At 31.9% G+C, this 20,982-nt stretch overlaps 1 protein-coding gene and 1 long non-coding RNA gene across 2 annotated transcripts; one reads left to right on the forward strand and one right to left on the reverse strand.

Moving 5' to 3' along the window:
• Positions 1 to 4,560: 4,560 nt before the first annotated feature.
• LOC126743020 (zinc finger BED domain-containing protein 4-like) lies at positions 4,561 to 7,319 on the reverse strand. Its single transcript, XM_050449942.1, has 2 exons — positions 6,738 to 7,319; positions 4,561 to 6,609 (listed from the first exon to the last, which is right to left on the reverse strand). Exons 1-2 carry the CDS (start codon positions 6,926 to 6,928, stop codon positions 4,830 to 4,832), a joined length of 1,971 nt encoding a protein of 656 aa, XP_050305899.1. The 5' UTR covers positions 6,929 to 7,319; the 3' UTR covers positions 4,561 to 4,829.
• Positions 7,320 to 13,437: 6,118 nt separating this feature from the next.
• On the forward strand, positions 13,438 to 18,171 carry LOC126743136 (uncharacterized). Its single transcript, XR_007662796.1, has 2 exons — positions 13,438 to 13,558; positions 17,845 to 18,171. It is a non-coding gene; the product is annotated as an uncharacterized LOC126743136 (long non-coding RNA).
• The last annotated feature ends 2,811 nt before the right edge of the window (positions 18,172 to 20,982 follow it).

Genomic DNA, 20,982 nt, shown 5'->3' on the forward strand with positions numbered 1-20,982 from the left:
AAATATAAAGGCAACTTTTCTTGGCGCGTTAATTACATGAACAAAATCTGGTTTCAATTGTATGTGACATTTTTAAAGTATGCAGCATAAGCCCTCAAATAAATGCTTATAACTTTTAATTAGTGAGTTGCATATTCCAAAGTCAGTTGTGAATATTGTTTTGTCTACTGAGCAAATCTTCTTTTCAATTTAATTTTCTACATGAACTAAGCCCTAGTAACGATTTACCAGTTTAATTTATCATAAAAAACTCTAAAAAGCGGTTTTTATCCTCAATTAAATAAATTTTGCTAATTACTGAAAAAATATCCTTTGTATATAAAGTTATCTTAATATCGGTTTTGCACAATAATGCTTGGCTTATGTTTAGTTTATGAAAATCATTTATAGATAAACAGTTAGGCATAGCACCGATATCTAACTAAAAATTTATTTTAAATCAAATCGAAAGTTTACCAATAAATTTACATCTCGATAAAAATTATCCTAATATATATATTTATATATATATATATATATATATATATATATATATATATATATTTATCAAAAAATTATTATATAAGTTGTACCTATTTCTTTAAACAATAAAAAATAAAACTTATTTGACTGAGCACTGCTTCAGTTTAATTCATTATTTCGCACAGAAAACATCTTTTCATGAAACCTGGATAATTATTTTTCACATCAATTTATCCACTACCGGAATAGTCAAAATTTTTAGTTTTGAACATTACACAGCCTTTGTAGACCTCCGGAATGATTTCTTTGGAGAACTGTTGATTATCATTTAGGGTGGTAAGGTCACAACTGAGAGCAAAATATTTAATCACTACACATTGATCAATACTTTACCGTAACATTTGTCTCCAGGTTAATAACTTTCTTAAATAATAACAATCATAATAATAATAATAATAATAATAATAATAATAATAATAATAATAATAATAATAATAATAATAATAATAATAATAATAATAATAATAATAATAATAATAATAATAATAATAATAATAAGAGAATAGCCTCCTGGTACGTTCTGCCTGTCGTAAAAGGCGACTAAAAGAACAACCTGGACCACCAGGGTTAAATGGTGGTACACCCATGGAAATGGAGACAGGAAGCGGAAGATGCCTCGGAGAAAGGTCTCTGCCTGGGGATCGCCAGGGCATGTCTGGTGCCGGCCATGACAGTATGCGGACCGTTGGTGGCAGGGAGTTAAGGAGGCGGCAACCTGTCATTTAAGAAACTACATTTCCTCCTCTTCAACAACCCAAACGAACGAGATTGCAAAGTTAAATCACTTACTGTATATGGATGATTTAAAAATAATGGCTGCAACTAGGAACCGGCTAAACCAAATGCTGCATATAGTAGAAGAGTTCTCCAACGATATCGGCATGCAATTTGGACTAGATAAATGCCGTAATCTCAATATAATCCGAGGAAAAATTCAGCCAAGAGAATATCAGATGTAGAATTTCCAGACGATCGAGGCCATGGGCGAACATGAAATTTAAAAATACTTGGGGATGAAACAATCACAAACGATTGAACAACAAATAATGAAATGCGAACTGACTAACGAGTTTGTGAAAAGGCTAAGACAAGTTTTGAGAACCAATCTCAACAGCAAAAATATGTTTAAGGCACTTAGCTCCTACGCATGTTCAGCTCTTAGTTATTCTTTTGGGGTAATTAATTGGAATAGGACAGACATAGAAAGGCTACAAAGAAAAGTGAGGACCCTACTTAACTACTAAAACGCACAACCACCACCCTCGAAGTGCCACTGAAAGAACAATGCTTCCCCGCCACCTTGGAGGAAGAGAATTAATAGATCTGGGTAAACAACTTGAAAAACAAATCACTAACTTAAGATCCTATTTTTACAGGCAAGGAGAAAATTCCACGCTGCATCGCGCAATAAATCAAATAGACGATTCCACTCCTCTACAACTTAAGAGCGAGGAAGCGCGCAGCTACCATCATACGGACCAGGAAAAACTCCGCATCTGGATGGAGAAGGCCCTTCATGGGCGGCATTCTAATGAGATCAGCCAAAATCATGTCGACACTGCTTCGTCGAACTATTGGTTGGTATCAGGCAGAATGTTTCCAGAAATCGAGGGCTTTCTACTCGCCATCCAAGATCAGGTTATACCAACAAGAAATTATCTCAAGCACATCGTCAGAGATCCGTCCGTACAAAACGACAAATGCCGGTATGGATGCCAAACATCAGAGACAATCCAGCACATAACAGGAGGATGTCGGGCCTTTGCAGCGACAGAATACAAAGAACGGCACGACTCAGTTGGGAAAATTTTATATCAAGAGCTGGCAATGAAGTTGGAACTTATTACAACAGAGAAGGTTCCGTATTATAAATATACTCCAGAACCCGTAGTGGAAAATTACCGATATAAGTTATATTGGGACCGCAGTATACTTACCGATCAACATGTAAGGCATAATAGACCAGATCTTATTTTAATAGATAAAATTTCCAGGAAAACAACTCTAATTGACGCCATACCGAACAACAATAATCTGCAAGAGAAACACACTGAGAAAATCGCCAAATGCAGAGATCTAGAAATTCAAATTGGAAGGCAATGGAGAATAGTCTTTGCTTACGTTAGCATTTAGTTTAAATTATAGCATTCGTTAATGTTGTCATTAAGCAATTAGAGATTGGCTTTGTAAAAGAATAGTTAGGTATTATACATTATAATTGTATATTTTTCCTTATTTCAAATTAAAAGCTTTATATCATTGAAATTTCCGTAAATCGATTTTTAATTAGTGTTATCAGAAGGGTTTATCAAAAATTCAGTATATCGAATATTGAATTTTTCGTTTCGCTAATGAATAGGCAATTCCAAAGACAGTAAATACTATTTTCTAATCTTTCGTAGTGTCTTTCCAATTATAAGCAATGGCTTTTGCTCTTGTAATATAAGTGCAATTTGTATTGATTTTAATATCTCATAAACGCCGATTGGTGAATTAACTAATTATTTAAATGAACTAAAGAAAAAAACCTTTAGTTCTTAAATAAATAATATATTTATTTAGCAAAAGCTACATTCAATGAAAACATAAATAAAAAATAAAGTAAAAGTATAAGTTGGCCATAACTGTATCAGGACACTCCGGTTTGTCCATGGATGGTCTCGGTAATCCAGAAACAGCATCCCGGTTCCAGAAATATCCTGTCAGAGGTAGACCATAAATTAAAACTAGACTTAACCTAAACATTATTTTAAACATTATTTCCTTGCCCCACTTATTAAAAGCACAGTTAATTGTTGTTTGCTTTATAATATTAAAAATAATGTCGACTCAGGTTGATCGAGTCGGTTCGGTTGCAATCAGCCGATGACACACCTTTGAAACTTGGTTGACCTTGCTGACCAGATACATTGGTCCCCCCGTGTAACACTTAGAAATGCTTCGGTAGTTCCAAGAAGCTGTAACCAGTATCCCCGTTGGCCCAAAAATACCCAGTCAACAGATAAACCAACAATCAAGATGATGATTGGAGCAGAAACAATGCATACTATAGTAAAACTTAATAAACTACATAATTAAAATAACATAATAAAATAACAAACACAATTTTACTTATTCATAATAAATTTTCTCAGGAGCCCTCTGAATTGATTCAAAGTAATAGAATTTTTGATGTTAGCAGGCAAGTTGTTAAATAGGATTAAACCTTTGTATAGAACTGAATTATGCATTTGGGTTGTGTTACATGTGTCGACTAGTATGAAGTGTATACGATTTCTCGTATTATGGTTATGTACGTATATCTCCAAAAACTCTTAATTTATTACAAATATAATCGGGGAGCATCTGATGTTTTAATTTAAAAATAAACAAATAAACGTTATACAAAATTCTTTGATGTACAGACGACATATCTAGGACACCCAACATAGAGACAACAGGCGTGTAACGATTATAATTTAGAATCAGTCTCATAGCCCTATTTTGAATTCTTTCTAGTTGGTCAATTCTATACTGTGGCAAGTTAAACAATAATGTTGAACAGAACTGTAAATGAGGAAGAGCAATGGCGTTGTAAAGTTTTAATTTGATGTACATTGACAAATTTTTTCTAATAACTCTTAAGAAAAATACTTACTTTATAATTTATATATTATAATCCGTATATCGTATTTATCTACTAATTAATAAATGTGTTAATACATACCTATAATATTTATTCGATTATGTATAGATAATTTTTATTGATTTTTTTATCCATCTACATAATGTCGTAGAAATAAAAGCTATTGTTTTAGTAAAATTTTGGCTTTTTTTTTTCGAAAATATTTTATTGATTTTTTAAGAACTGCGAGGTCGTTTAAATTATATAGATCATTCAATTTTTAAAATTTTTATAAATTGTATTTGTTCTATGTTACAGAGATTTTTTCAAAAAAACAATTTTTTCAAATATTTTAGAAAGTCATGCAGCAAAAAAAGTGCCAATGGAAAATGTTTTTGCATTTTTTATGTTCTTTAATTTGGTATTATTGCCTCATGGTGCCCATTTTGAATATATTTTTACATATACATATGTATGTAATAACTACTACTAGAATAAATATACTTACTTACTATTTACGTATAATATTTAAAAAAATATATACATTTATTTTTCTTATACGTATATTTTAAAAAATAATAACAGAATAACATATAGGTAGGAATACAGATAAAATAATTATATAGGATATAGGTCTAATAATAAAGTAAAATCGAGAATACTCTCGCTAGGTGATGGTCCTAGCCTAGGCCCCTAGCCTTCTTCATAAAAAAAAATCATTTTCTGGAATACTCGCTAAGAAACACAGTTTATTTAGTCTGCTACCTAAAAGTCTATTTCGCGACTGAGTAACCGTATTCCCTGTTCTCGAAAACAATCTTTCTGATGGCACTGAAGTTGCCACCACTACAAAATGTTTCATTGCTATATTAAAAAGTACTGGAAAGGCAGGTTTTAATTTTGCCCACTCCTTTAATGGGTCTGCTGTTAATGGAGCTAAGGGTCTTTTAAGATATAAATCTAGCTCATCCTTTAAATTTTCACTCTGTTCCTGCTGCTGCAAGTTACGCTGCGTGAGGGTAGTATGGTAGCTCCAAAAATTATCTTTATCATCAATATTACCACAATCTGCCACCTCCTGAATATCAGGCATATATTGATTAGGAGTATTTTTAATCATCTGTCTGATGTGAGATAATGCTTGTGCTTGGGCTTGGGGCTGAGTAAAATACATGGTTTTAAATCTGACATCTAAAATTGTGGCTATTGCCATATATGAAACATATTCTATTTTTCCAAACCTTTTCTTTATTTCAGCTTGCAAACTGATTTTGAGGTTCTTGACCATTTCTTGTTCCAAATCAACTGCTTCTAAATTTCTGGAAAGACAAAGTAATAATGGTATAACTTTAGAAATAGTTATGTATTGTTCTCCCATTGTTTCTTTTGTAAGATACTCAAGAGACTTTAAAACTAATAAAATTTCTTTGATGGTACAAACTTCCACAGCCGTTACCATTGGAGGCGCTTTTGGTTTATTAAGCAGCATGTCATTCAGCATTTCTGCCATCTCGACAAACCTTTCCAGCATGTAGAATGTTGAATTCCACCTTGTTTTTACATCCGAGAATTTTTTTACACTACCCTGTGCAATACCAGTACTAGTTCGTAACCTTCGTAGTTCGTCACTATTAATCACACTGCTTTTTACCCATTTTACAATGGTTCGAACTTTTTCGATTATCTGCAAAACATTTTCATTATTATTGGCAGTTTCATCTTTCTCCTTCATTTTATCAGATCGTCTTGTTAAAATACTTTCACTTACTAAGTTAATAAGATGCGCAAAGCATGGTATGTGTTTTTCTTTTCCGAAAGTTATATGGATCGCACTGACCATATTCGCACCACTGTCTGTTACAATAGCTACCAATTTGTCAGAACTTATGTTCCACTTTAATAATAATTCACTTAAATTAGCACCGATATAATCCGCCTTATGCCGTTCGTTCAACTCGTGTACTTCTATTGCTGTGTTCTTTAACTCTGCATCTGATATGTAGTGGATAGTTATGCCCAAAAAACTACGACATGACATCATTTCAGTCCAGATATTGCATGTCATAGAAAAGAAAGGTATGGTTGCAAATTTTTTCTTGTAATTTTCTGAAACGACATCATATTTCATATCCAACGCATTCTTAAATGTATCCAAACAAGGAATTTTATATAGAGGAGCCACTTCTCGCATCAGTCGTTGAAATCCTCGACATTGCGTGGCATAAAATGGTCGGTAATCTGCACAAATGAAGTATAGAATGGCCTGTGTTATTTTCATATTCTGCTTTCCTCCTGTTTTAAATGAACGAATATTGTCAAATACTTTGTTAATCGTTTCAGGTAAAACTATGGCCGAGCCGTATTCCAATGAAGATGATGATTCGTGCTGTCCTTCTATATCCATTGTACTTGTAGAAGCAATAGATTCATCATTATTCATTTCACAATCACTATTTCCTTTCGATGACTCCGAACAGTTCGAACTAAAAAATAAGAAAAAAATTACATTAATGTTTTGCCAAAAAAACTTCTAAATAAATAATTTCAGGATGATGTCATTTCAGAGATGCAAGATGCAACCATTTTTTTCCAATAACTATTCAGCACTTACCTTTTTGTAGATTTATTATCAGTAGGAGCAGGAGTTTTGTTCAAATTAATATGTTTGTGTATCTTCAAATGTTTCGCCATATTTGACGTATTTCCAGAGGTTTTAACTTCTTTCATGCATATTTTGCAAACGACATGTGTTGAACTCTTTTTTTCAAAGTATTTCCACAAAATACTTTTGGGTGGAGACATTTTGATATGACCCGCGTTCTAGCACGGAGCAATGGAGCAGAAACGCAGAAACAGAATACGGCACAGAACATAAATATAGACTACGGATTTAGAATAGATAGAATACGGACTAAGACTAGTTAGTTAGTATTTCTCTGACACCGACACGGGGCGACACCCGACACCGACGCGACGACCGAGACCGGGAAACCTTTAAAAGGAACCGTCAACTGACTGATTATCACATAGTGATTATTATTAAATTATTATTTAAAAAATCTTGCGTATATACCACTACTGTACTGTATTTACGTAAACAAAAACAAAATAAATTACTCAATCTTACAACTGTAAGATTGAGTAATTTATTTTGTTAATATATACAATAATACAGTTAAATATTATCTAAAGAGTCGACAGGAAACCCAAGCAGTTATAAATTCCAATAACCGACTGATAAAAAAATAGATATTTTATTAACGAAAATTATTAAGGAATTACACAAGACTATTTTTACACACAACAGTAGATTTAATTTAAAATTTTACAATAAATCTAGCAACACTTTTATTACACAATAGATATAGGATAGGGTATAGGCTATGAATCTATGAATATGATTATGATACGGGATATAGGATCTACAGTCTACGGGTATAGAGCTTTGGCCTTATAATTTATAAAAGAAGCCCTTATATTATATCATATCATAAAAACATATCATATGAGTAACTATAGATATCGATATTTTGTGACCCATAAATGGAGTAGTATCGGAATCGCTATATAAAAATATCATTTGATTACAGTATCGATACCTTTCATTCGATACTTACAACCCTACCCATGTCTATAGAACTTAATCTAGATTTCTTGCCAAATATACAAAACTTGGATTTACTTGCATTTAAACTTAGTTTATTTCTACAGAGCCAGATGAATAAGTTATTGAGTTCAACGTTCTTGACCTGTTGCAGTTGATGAATATCTTTACCCACCACATATAACATTGTATCGTCCGCAAACAACACCACATTACACCCCCGCACTACCTCCACCATATCGTTGACATACAATAAAAATAGCAAGGGGCCCAAGACCGTTCCCTGCGGTACACCATGCTTTACATTAACACTTTCAGATGAACTATTTTTGTACATGACTCGCTGAACTCTACCACTTAGATAAGATTGAAACCACTTCAATACATTATGTTTAAGGCCTAACCGTTCTAATTTCCCAATTAACATTTCTCTACTCACGGTTTCAAACGCTCTCTTAAAATCCAAAAATACAGCAAGAACTAGATTATCAGAGTCAAGGGCCCTGAGAAAATTATCAACTATATTAATAATGACAGACTCACATGAATGATTCTCACGGAACCCCGATTGGTTAGGCACAACTATTTTATTTATATTACAATATTCGAGTAGCTGTTCCACATACACATACTTCACACATACTTCAAGGAGCTTCTCATAAATAGGTACGGTGTTAATTGGCCGAAATTCATTACACAATTTAGTGTTTTGCACTTTTGGAACAGGAACAACACTAGAAAGTTTCTAGGCTTGCGGAAAAATCCCAGTTCTTAAGGATGTATTGATAATATCCAAAAGACGATCACCCACAACATAAGCAATATCGCAAAGAACCTGCTTAGAGATGCCACTCTCCCCACCACCAACGTTTTTTAGATTTTTAAGTATTTCCTTCATTTTAGTCATCGAAACTTTATTAAATTGTGTCAAGGTTTTCTGGACTGAAGGTGGTTCAATGAAATATGTTTGGCTATTTGCTGCTGGTGGAATATCTGCAAGAATAAGATCAATACTATTCACGAAATAATTATTAAATCTATGTGCAATATCAGCCTCCTGTGTAATGATTTCATTTTCAAACTTTATTTCATTAGGCATGTTTAGGTTTTTTCCTGGCAAAAGCGTCTTCAGATTTTTCCAGAGTTCTTTTTGATTATTTATATTTAGATCTATGGTATTCGTAAAAAATCTATCCTTTTCTACTCTTATCTTGCTTACTATGTTATTTCTTATAGCTTATTAAATATTTTTATCTTTAATTATCTTTATTAAATATTCCACAAGAAACAGATAATCTAAAACTAGATATAGGTATTTCCTTATTAAAAGAAACCTTGAGTAAAATTAAAGACGCTAAATTGTAAATTTTTCAAAACATTAAATAAAAAAGTTAATTTTAAAATGGCACAATTTAAGTCTAAGTGAGATCTAAATAGATACTCTTAGTTTTAAAATCTATAATTGATCATTTTTACATTGCAAATAATCTATATATATAAAAGAGTTTGTCCTGACTGACTGACTCGCAGAGCCCAAACTACAATAGCTAGAAACGTGAAATTTTCCCAACGGGTTCCTTTTATAATGTAGGCACCGGATAATAACGAATTTTTCGAAATTCCACCGGTAAGGGATAAAAACTGGGAAAATTGTAATCCGTGACCTCGAGAACTAAGGGAGCGTGGCTTCGGAGTTTGAACGGAGACTGCCCGCACCAACGAGTCGCAGGCATCAACTTAAGAAAAAAAAAATTAACTGCAACAATGTTTTTTTATAATATAGGCCCCGGATATGAACGAACTTTTTGAAATTCCACCGATAAGGGGTGTTATTGTTGATATTTATCATATCACATAGCGGCATAAAACTGATTAATAAATACGATTGAAAAAGTTCCTCTGTATTATTTATATTTTGGTAGACATAACAACAAGGCGGGTCCATGCGAGACTGATACTCGAGAGGTGACTCGACTCAGTCTTACAGCTCGCTCTGCATCTAACGAATCATTTTTAAGATTATTTGTATCTTGGTTTTATAATAATTATATTATATTTATCGCGCCCCTTGACCTCAAGAAAAACTGTGTGGCAATTGTGGGTTGCATGTACTACCAATGAGGCGAGGCTTGGGAGTTTATTTTTGTGTATTGTGGGTTGCATTTACTATTATTGGCGGCCTTTTTCGACTTTTCTTTTATTTGCACGCGAGCAACGCTGCGGGCATTCAGCTAGTATTACATATCCTTAAAACACTCCAGAAACTTTGTATACGGGAGAGATAAAACTGGATGACGTGGTTTTAAAAGATACCCTATTTAAAGTCATCAATTTAATAGATAACCTATTGGTTCTGCAGATGTTCGTCCCAATCTAAATTATAAACAAGTTTTTGGTAGACCACAAAACATAAATCAAATCCTAATAGGCAATTACTCAAGCCTACTCCGATACTCATTTGTATTAATAATACAAATTAACCTGTCTAAACAAAGACAAAACTATGTTGAAAATAACCAACAATAAACCTGTAATCAATAATTGTAAAAGTCTAATACAGAACTTGACTCTCCATCACATGAATATTCGTCAGCTCATAACGACAAAATATAAATATTTTCTTAATCCTGAATAAAATACAAAGTATTACTGTGACAAAAATAATATGTTAAATAAAGAATATTTAAATTTTCCAAAAACCTCTAATAGAAAAACTGAAACATAACACAAAATAAACCCTCAATACTATCTCTAAATAATGTCATATATAACATTTTTAGAACCTAACATAAAAATTTTAATTAATTCGAGATCAATAAAATAATTTATCAATCTAATAAATTAAATAAAAGAGAATTTATTTAAAGTAGAGAAATGATCATTTCTTATTATTAAAAAATAAATAACTATTAAATACCCGAATATCTAACTATTGCAAATAATAGATAAGCCATATTTAATATTTTAAATGACACTTCTAACCCTAAAACTTTATATTTAAGAATCCATAAAAGTGGAAGAATTTGATAAAAAAATTATTTAAAATATTAATTTAAAGAATTGCGCCAAAAAACCAAATAGATTGTTTAAAATCAAAACTTGATCATCCTAATTCCAAAAAGAAGAAAAACATTTAAAATATTTGCAAGAAATATTAGGAACTTCTACGATTAAAATAAGACTTAAGATAAAAGCAACTGATGAAAGTTCTGCTGAGATCAAAACTCGTAGATACTCTTTCACTTCCAAAAAAGAATTTCAATCCCAAATTAAAAAAAAAAAATTCCATGAATATTTAAATATTTCTTCACTTGACATTGTTTAGTAAACAAAGAAGCAGACCCTCAAGATCACTTTGGTCAGCTCCTAGCCTGTAGGGTAATACCAAGGAAACTTGTGGCATTTTAAAAACAAAAATGGTTGCCCTTTGATTTAAAAAATGCTCTGGCAATGTTTCAAAAAATGTTCTTTTAGAAGGAATTCAAAACAAAAAATGCTTTGTTTATATTGATGATATTTTCAACTGTATTTTCAACTACAAAAACATATACAAAATTTAACAGATGTTTTCTAAAGATTAAGAAATTTAAATTTTAAAATCTAATTAAATAAAAGCCAATTTCTTATAAGTGAGATAGCGTACTTAAGTCGCACCGGAATCAAACCTAATGCAGATAAGATAAATGCAATTAAAAAAAAATTTTTATTCCAAACACAACAAAATAAAAGGATTTTTAGGTTTTTTTGGTTACTACCATAAATTTATAAATAACTTAAGAATAAAACTACTCCACAATCAAAAAAGAATGATGATGCCTCATTTAGGCAACAAAATATTTCACAATATAACTCTTCGGCTATAAATTTAAAATCGCCAGTGATCCTTAGTGAAACCTTAAAATACTTATTTTAACTACTGTAAGGTTCAATATTGTAAAGTCAGAAGAACTCAATTATAAAATATTGCACAGAAAAGGCAAAATAAATACAAATGCTGATGCATTACGAGTGCATATATTACCATGCATGCATACTCGTATCCCGTATCGAAATTTATACTCAAGAAACACCTAGTTTTTTAACTCTAAAGAACCATATGAATGAATTTATGTCTCCAGAATTAAGTCAAGATAGATTAGTTATAGATGAAATATTCATTACTACCCAAGCAGACGATGGATTATCAAATATACCTCCGGATGAGGCAACTATCCAAACAAACGCACATCAATATCCCATAGTAGGCATCTCATTATAGAATCTGCCGTTAATTAATAAGCTCATTAAATTCTTATTCAACGTGATTTACATTCCCTAGTTAACATTGACTCTCAACAACATATTTTAAATTTCAGGAAAAAAATAACTTTTCTTGAAAAACATTTACCATTTACATAATGTTAACCAGAATCTCTTTAAATACTTTTATACAATTTCTAAAGCATCTTTTAGATTACCTTTAATTAAATTCAAATATTGTCTAACAAAATTAAATAACTTAACTAACAAAAATAATATTTAAGAAATACTCGCTTAGAAGTACTAAAAAAGTAGTACTTAAAAAACCATAGGCAAAGATGTCCTATGTACCGTTTTTAAATAGTGGCGGTGCTTTAACAATGTCCTAGGCTCTGATGATGGTCTATGGCCAAAAGCGCTAGACAGTAATTTTTAATTTTAATTATACGCCGATTACAAAAACTGGTAAATTCTATTTATTAATTAAGCACTGCGTACAACTGGCATACATACTGACAAAAAAAAGTTGCATTTAAACTTATATTAATGAAAGTTGCGCACTAAAGAAACTCTTTCCGCATAAATATTACTACTGGAACAAGTCTATTCCTTAAAATCACTAGTCGCAATGATAGTAGATAACTTCATTCATTTTTTCTCTCAGAATGATATACCTAAACAAATATCATCGACAGTGGAAGAGAATTTTAGAAACCATGGTTTTCGAATTATTAACCTTAAACAAAATAAAAATAAATGTCTATCCACAATCGAACGGGTATCGTCGAACGCTTACATTCAACTTCAGGCAAACATGTTAGACTACTACAATAGTTAATCCTGTACAAACACCCCTATTGATCGAAAAATTATCTTTGCAGTATTTACATGTAACCACGCTCTTTGATGTTTCAAAGGTCCTGTCATGTGACGATATATTTGACATCAAATTAGATCAAATAATCCTAAGCGATGTAAATATTCATAAACAAAAAAGTAAACTTTTATATTCTTAAATAAACAATGAATTAATTAGTAAAAGAGAAGAACTTGCCATCAAAATTAGTACAAATAAAGATAACCCAAAAACATCACAAGAAAATCAAATTGTTTATCCTAAAAAACTTGAACGGCAAGAAAATACCGACAAATTTGAGAAACCAATTAAAATAATTAATATCAGTCCTAGAAGAAAAATTGCCAAAAATGGAAAATCAAGAGAAAATACTATGTCTATTATTAACAAATCTCTCAAAACTTAATATAAGTTTGACTTATTCTTAATTTACTCTAATTTATTATACAACCGTCATACGTACTCGAAAAATAAATATCTAAAAATTAACAGATAACCCTGGACTATTAACGCTGAAATTGGGTCAAGGTAAAGTCAAAAAATACACACACCCCTTCATTACTATGACCTTAACCCAATAATCTTAGAAGTAAACAAACTTGACATAAAAAGCTTAAATGTAATGGCAAAATCCTGACCCAGAATATAAATAAGAAATCTCTAATTATGTGAGAGATAAGTATAAAAGAACAATTATTTCGTACCCACGCAGATAAAAGCGAAAACGAACTATGTAAGTAATAAATGGAATAAGCTTAATTTTAAAATGTATACTCTAATCGTTCTTCATTAGAGTATATTGCAGAACAAAGTTTTAAACAACAGTTGAATTTTCTAATTTAACACTTGTCTTAACCTTTCCTTTTTATTCTGAATAATAAAATAACACTTTTATATAAATTCCAATTATTTATTCAAAAAGAATTTAATTATTTCCACCTCTATTGAATTCCAATAAGTTGACAGAACTTGTGTAAGGTAATAATTTCAAGAAATAAATATTTATTAAAAAATGCATTTTTCTTCTCGAGCTACGCCATGTAAAAAAGTATCTGAAAAGCTTTTCCAATCTTCTCCAATAAGTATGCTGCAGTTTCACTTGTTCTATAACACTTAAAATGTAACGACCAAGAAGAATTTGTGAGACGGCAAGATTTAACAATCTTTGATATATCCTTAGAACATTGAAAGGCTAGAATTAGTAAACAATAGCTTTGTTTGAGTTCAACATGTGCACAGAGGCAAGGGGGGTGTTTTATTTACAAACATATTCATCGATTCTCTGTTATCGAGTTTACACGCATTTTCAAAAGAGAAAATTTTCATATATATATCAACACATTTAATAATGTTAATTTTACTTATTGATGTTAGATTTTGGATTCAAAATGAAAAGTGGAAATAGATATATGTTATTCTAAGCTCAAGAATAACAACTTCAAGGCAAAAAAATATTAACATTCTTATTCCTAAGACCTCTTCTAAAAAATTGGAAATGTCAACATTGCAGGCAAACGCTATTGTCATCTTGCGAAATGTCATCTTGACAAACGGCTTTGTGTTTACATTCGGCATTTGTAAAGTTCTGTGGTTTGTCTAATTTTTGGTGGTATAAGGAAAAAACTTGGGCTATGTTTTTGTTTTTTGTTTTTTTTACCTGTACTCTAATGAGGTACGTTAAAAAAACGCATAAAGAGTTCATAAACGGTAATATTGTTAATAATTTAAAGCATAATCTGTTATTAATAAATATATAAGTATTAATAAATATTATTAGAAAAATTTTATTTTGCGCCTGTCAAAATAAGTGATAAATTTTTATGATTTGATAGTGTTTTTGTGTTGCCATTTCTACATAAGCATTTGGCGTCATTGCATCAGAGATGTTTCAAGCAAACAAACTGCCCATAGTTCCACGATAATTCTAATTCTAGCCTTTAAATGTTTTAAGGATAGACCAAACGGAAAACCATTTTTTAATTCAGGTCTCATACTTCGCTACGGATTAAGAAGTGAAAAAACTAAAAATGATTAGTTTCATAATAATTAAACATTTTACAAAAACGCTCGGATCCGTCGATTTTTATTTTAGGTTTCGGTTTTCTTGAAGTTTGCATATATAGGGTTACTCAAAAATTAATTTTGTTCATCAACTTAATTTTTTCAAATGAAAGCACCTTTGTTTTAGTTCATTTTGTAATTTCGCGTTGAATTCTATGTATGTCTCATGCGTCACGTCCTATATCTTATGTCCTTCGTTATCATCAAAATCATCCTGAAAATATCCTGACAGATCAGCCTGAAGCGCAGACAAATATTTCAAGTACTCAAGTGGAGTTGCTGCTTAGAAAAATGATTGAAATGCAGAGCTCTACGCCATCAACCAGCTCTGTATCTCAAATCCAACTTCCAAGCTTCGACCCAAAATCAAAAATTGCAGATCCGAAAGGCTGTTGCAGTTTGTAAAAATGCAAATGTTATTTGGTATTACGCTGGTAACTAGTTTATCATATGCGTTTAACGGAAAAGCAGCGTATTGGCTTATTCGCTCTAGACCTCTAGGCAAATTTGGCCAGATATTCGCACAGAATTTCCTAGCAATACAACGCTTTTGGACCAAGAACTGTACGTTTTACGCCTAGCAATGCACTTAATAAAGTCTTGTGAAAACGAAAGTATTGTTTGCCTGTCATAATATGGCAAACAGATCTGAATCGGTTAATAAGCGATTGCAGGCGGACATACCAAAAGATCTTAAGAATTTCTGCGTTGCATTAAGGGGCTCTACAAGTAAGCGGCCGTCGCTATTTCCAACTGATCATCATATTAGTTCGAAGCGTCGTGCCCTTACTCAGCCAGACAAAAAGGAACAATCATCATTTCTGGGCAAGTGTCGTGTTTGTGGCCAAATTGGACATAAGGCTTATCAGTGCAAAGTGAATGTGGCATTTGTGAATAAGCGGGTAGTGCACGATAGCAAAATCGTAAAGTCTTTTACGTGTTTTACTTGTGGAAAACCAGGGCATATTGTAACCAGTTGTCCTAATAAAGAGAAACAAGCTTCTACTAGCAAACCTCGATATGAAGAAAAGCGGGTCAACTTGGTTGAGGTGCAGATATTGCCACAAGGACAAATGAAAGCCAAAATGGTAAGATTGTTCCGTTTCTTTTTGATCCAGGATCTGACTGTTCTTTATGAAACATAGTGTTTAAGTTTTGTTAAATGGAAAATATAAAGACTGTATGCTATCTCTAAAGGGTTTAGGCGGAAATGCTATATTGTGTAACTTACAAATTATAATATTGGTTGAAATTCAAGATATTTTTTTTTAACTTGTTTTATGTCTTTAGACTATAGTCCTTGGTGAAACATTTTTTTTGATGTTTTATTCGGCAGAGATTTAATAAGCCAAAACATCAGTGTTTGTTTTAAAAACAAAGGTTTAAATTTGACTTGTGAAAAAAATGTTTTTATTTGCGAAAAAAATAAAGTAAATTTAGAAAAAATTGATACTGACGTTTAGGCTGCCGATAAGAAGGACTTACGAAAATACGAAAATTATTTGGTATACCGAATACCAGAGTTAAAACAGGTGGTTTGGAAATAAGATCCAAGAAAATTTGTCCAACGTAGACCCTATCGTTTAGCTCCCGTTGAGGGTAAAATTATCCGTTCTAAAGTTTCAAAGTTATTAGAGGCTAATTCAACCAAGTCCGATTACATTAGTAAAAAAGGAAGATGGCTCTGACAGAATGTGTTGCGACTTTCGTGAGCTAAATCGTAATACAATTCCAGATAGGTATCTATTACCATTAATAAGTGACCAATTTAATTATCTTAATGGTTCTTCTTGTCTTACAACCCTTGATATGACTTCAGGATCTTACCAAATATGTGTTAGGCAAAACAGTATTGAGAAAACGGCTTTTCTAACTCCGGATGGTCAATTCCAATTTTTTGACTATGCCATTTGAACTTGTAAATGCTCGTTCTGTTTATTAAAGGGCTATTGATAAAGCTCTTGGAAATCTACGAAACACGTTTGCAGTGGTATATGTATATCCATGACGTACTAATTCCTTCTTCTTTAATTTTTGAGGGGCTATATCCTTTAGAAAAGGTTTTATCTGTTTTGGCAGATGCCGGATCTTCATGCAATTTGAAAAAGTGAAAACTTAACACCTAGAATGGATCGTTGGTGGGCATTTTTACAAGGCTTTGACTTTGACATTTAAAATCGTGAATGTAGTCGCATGAGGCACGTCGATTTCTTTTCACGAAATTATTTACCTGTTTTTAATGTCAGCAGCTGCACATCTATTGTAAAAAAAAGTTCAAATTTAAGAGTTGCAAAAAGATTGGCTTCAAGTGGAGCAGCAAATAGATGATGAAATTATTCAAATAATTTCTAAGTGAAAATATCAATATCATCTACTGATTTATTAAAAACTTATGATGATGACGAAAGAATATTTTGTTGAAGAAATTAGAGAGAAATGGAAAATCAAAATGGCTTTCTATTGTTCCACGTTCTATGGCTTGGTTCATAATTAACCATATTCATGTAGCTTTAAAACATCTAGGTTCACAAAAACTTTGGATAAGCTGTACGACTTTTATTGGTTTCCAAATATGTCAAAAAATGTCATGAAATGAAAATTTGTAGATAATTGTTTTATTTATAAAGCATCTAAGAATAAAAGTGGAAAGTCACAGGTTCAGCTTAATTCTATTCCCTAAATTTCAAAAGCCTGGCATCCAGTTCACATTGATATTTCTGAAAAATTAAGGGGGAAAAGTGAGTGCCAAGAATATCATTTGGTAATTATAGATGGTTTTACGAAATTTGTTGTTTTATATCACATTTCTTCACTGACGGGAAAACAGGCCGTTGAATCTCAATTTCACTCACTTATTCGGAGCTCCAAGTCATATAATATCGAATCAGGGAAAATGCTTCACTAGTTCCAAATTTAAAAAATTATGTTTTGAAAGTAATATTGATCTTCACTTTATAGCCCATGGTGCAAGTAAAGCAAGTGGTCAGGTCGAACACTCGAGTAATGCAGGTCCTTAAAAATACTCTTACCGTAATTGAGGCTGAAGAATCAAAAATGTGGCAAGATACTTTGGGAGAGGTTCAGTTAGCCTTAAATAGTTCCAGGCATAAGACCACGGGATATAGTCCGGCAAAAATATTATTTGGTACGAAAATTCACTCATTACAATTAAACAGTTTGATTTATCAATTTTTGGATGGTGATGATAACACTAGTAAAAATATAAACAAGTGCGCAAAATTAGATACGGAACGTTTTAATATTAATAAAAACCTTTTGTCGTAAGTGACTTTGTTTACGCTAAATGTAATAAGCGAATGTTGTCAAAATTAGAAGTTTAGCTAGATGAGAAGTTCAAAGACGACAGCGGTTGTCTAAGCTAAACAGCTGCTGTGGTAGCTTGGATAAGCGTGATCTATAGTAAAGATAGCTGAGGTTATCTGTTAGTAAAAACTGCTGCAATAGTTTTTGGCTTCAATACATGGTGTATTGAAAAAAATTTAGAAGTACTACTGCGATAATCTTCTTGGTGTATTATGATTCATCATAATATGATGTTTCACTATTCAGTGCGGTAATTTGTTTTGTATGTCACAGTGGTAACAAGGTGTTTAAGAACGATAGTTGAGTAAAGAATGGTTGGAATGTAAATAGCATTTATTTATGTGATTTGTTTAACTTGTCAGGATAGACAAGCGGTTTTGTTGATTAATAGTTGTTTGGGTTTTTCCAGGTGGAACAATGGCCAATAGAGCACGAGGACGTGCGACATGTCAGTATGGCCGTGTCGGCTATACGTTTTTTTCTAATACTATTTTTCTAAGAACATTAAGATAAGGATTTGTTTTGATTAGTAATAGACTTTGTGCTAAGTTACTGTCAACGATCGGCAGTACGGCCGTCCATTAACTCTATTTATGAGTCTGGGTTGATGTTGATTTTTAGTGAAGTTTATTTAGAAATAAAATAAAGTACATTACTCAATATCTTTTGAAGAGAAATCGAGAGAGTGGAACGAAGCCGGGAATGAATCCTTAGAGAAGCATAAAGGAAAAGAAAAGCCAGTCTTTTGAAAGAATTAATGATAGACCGTCTTCAGATTGCTAGTTCTTTTATTTTATTCGCGACGGTACTTGTATTATTTTATTTAATTATAGACGTTAGTTTACTTGTATATTTAGTGTAAAATAAGTGTGTGTTTTTACGAATTACGAATTTTATTTACTTATAATGAACATGTCTGCCGAAAATAATGAAAGTGACTCTCCGACATATATAAGAAAACAGAGCTCTTAATAAAGAGCCCTATAATACACCAGTACAAAGAGGAGAAGCGGTGGATAGCATGTTATTAAAAAGAACACTTTGGTAAAAGACACCTTTAGAAAAATCTTACTGGAAAATCTATAAAAAATGTTTATTTAGCACAAAATAGATTGTGATTTACAGTAATAAAAGCCTTAGAGAAGCTTAGCAATACTAATGCTAAAACTTTTTTGCATCAATTGATCAGATGATGTCATCCATTATTTTTAATAATGCTGTTATGGTATCGCGGGACTCCCTAAAGCTCCACTGCAGATTAGGAATTACATGATTTTCTATTCACAACCTGTTCATGAATAGTTTTTCTTATATTTTACACTCTAGAGGTAGTCGGCTAATGGGTCAAAAATCAGAGATATGCGATGGGCTACTCGTCCTAGAAATGGGATCCACATGCACCAACTTCCAGACTATAGGAAAAAAGATGTATTTTTTTTCTTTGGTTTGACAAGGTTTGAGAAGACGTATTTTTTCTATTAAATAAATATTCACAATATGTCAAATTTGTGGTAATACTAATAGACTAACTTGAGTTTATATTTATATTTGACAAGGATCTATCAATCACCTCCTCAACTCCAGCTAATCTCACTTTGACATGTCAAATAGAAACTCCATCTTGTGACATATAAATATCATTAAAATATCTATTTAACGTCCCAAAAAAAAATCAATCGATTGACGAGCAAACAGTGAGCTAAAATGTCTGTTATTATAAGTATATTACCCACATTGTCTAAAGTATTGGAAAAAGTTTTATATAACCAATTTTTTTTCATTTTAACAATAATAAAATTATTCCTGATTTTCAGTGCGGATTTAGAAAGGGGTTTCGTACAGCTTCCGCTTTAGCATCGGTACTTGATTATGTTATTAAAAGTTTCGATAAAATTTCGATAAAGGTCTTGTTAGAGTTTTGGTTTTATTGGACTTCTCTAAGGCCTATGATACTACTTAAGACCATAGGCTTCTATTAGCTAAACTCAAATACTATGGCTTTAAGTCCGATGCACTTAATCTGGTTGGATCATTTCTTCGAGACAGAACTTCGAGACACGGCATCAAATAATATTTCGATTAAATCTGGTGTACCTCAGGGTGCTATTTTATCCCCTCTCTTATTTATTATTTACACAATAGACATTATCGCTGCTCCTTTGTTTTGTAGTACACATGTCTATGCTGATGATACTCAGATCTTCTTTTCTTTCAAACTTTAAGATACTCAGGAAGCTGCCGGAAATATAAACTCGAATCTTAATATAGTTAATCAACTAGCTTACGAAGATAGTCTTAACTTAAACCCCAACAAGACAAAGTTATTGTGTTTTGGTAGTAAACCCAAAAAAGACATGGTAAAAAAGTCGTTAAATTTACACATTGGCACCACAAGTTTATCCTTTGGATCTTGTGCAAAAAATTTGGGCTTAATAGTGGATGAGGATCTAAGATTTCATGAACATATACGGAAGATTATTAAAAAAGGATTTTTTGCTCTTAAATTAATTTATAACAACCAACAACTGTTAAACTTTCCATTAAAAAAGATGTGTGATAGCCTTGTTTTATCGCATTTTAATTATTGTGACTTTCTGTACGGGTCTTGCCTAACTGCGGAGGATAAATATAAAATTCAAAAAGTACAAAATGCATGCTGTAGGGTTTTGTATGGAATACGTAAACGTGACCATGTCTCTCATTTGATCTTTGAATGCAACTGGCTGAACATGGAAAACGGAAGAACACACCATCTTTTAAATTTTGTTCATA

The sequence above is a fragment of the Anthonomus grandis genome, chromosome 12 (assembly GCF_022605725.1).
Source record: "Anthonomus grandis grandis chromosome 12, icAntGran1.3, whole genome shotgun sequence".
NCBI lineage: Eukaryota > Metazoa > Arthropoda > Insecta > Coleoptera > Curculionidae > Anthonomus > Anthonomus grandis.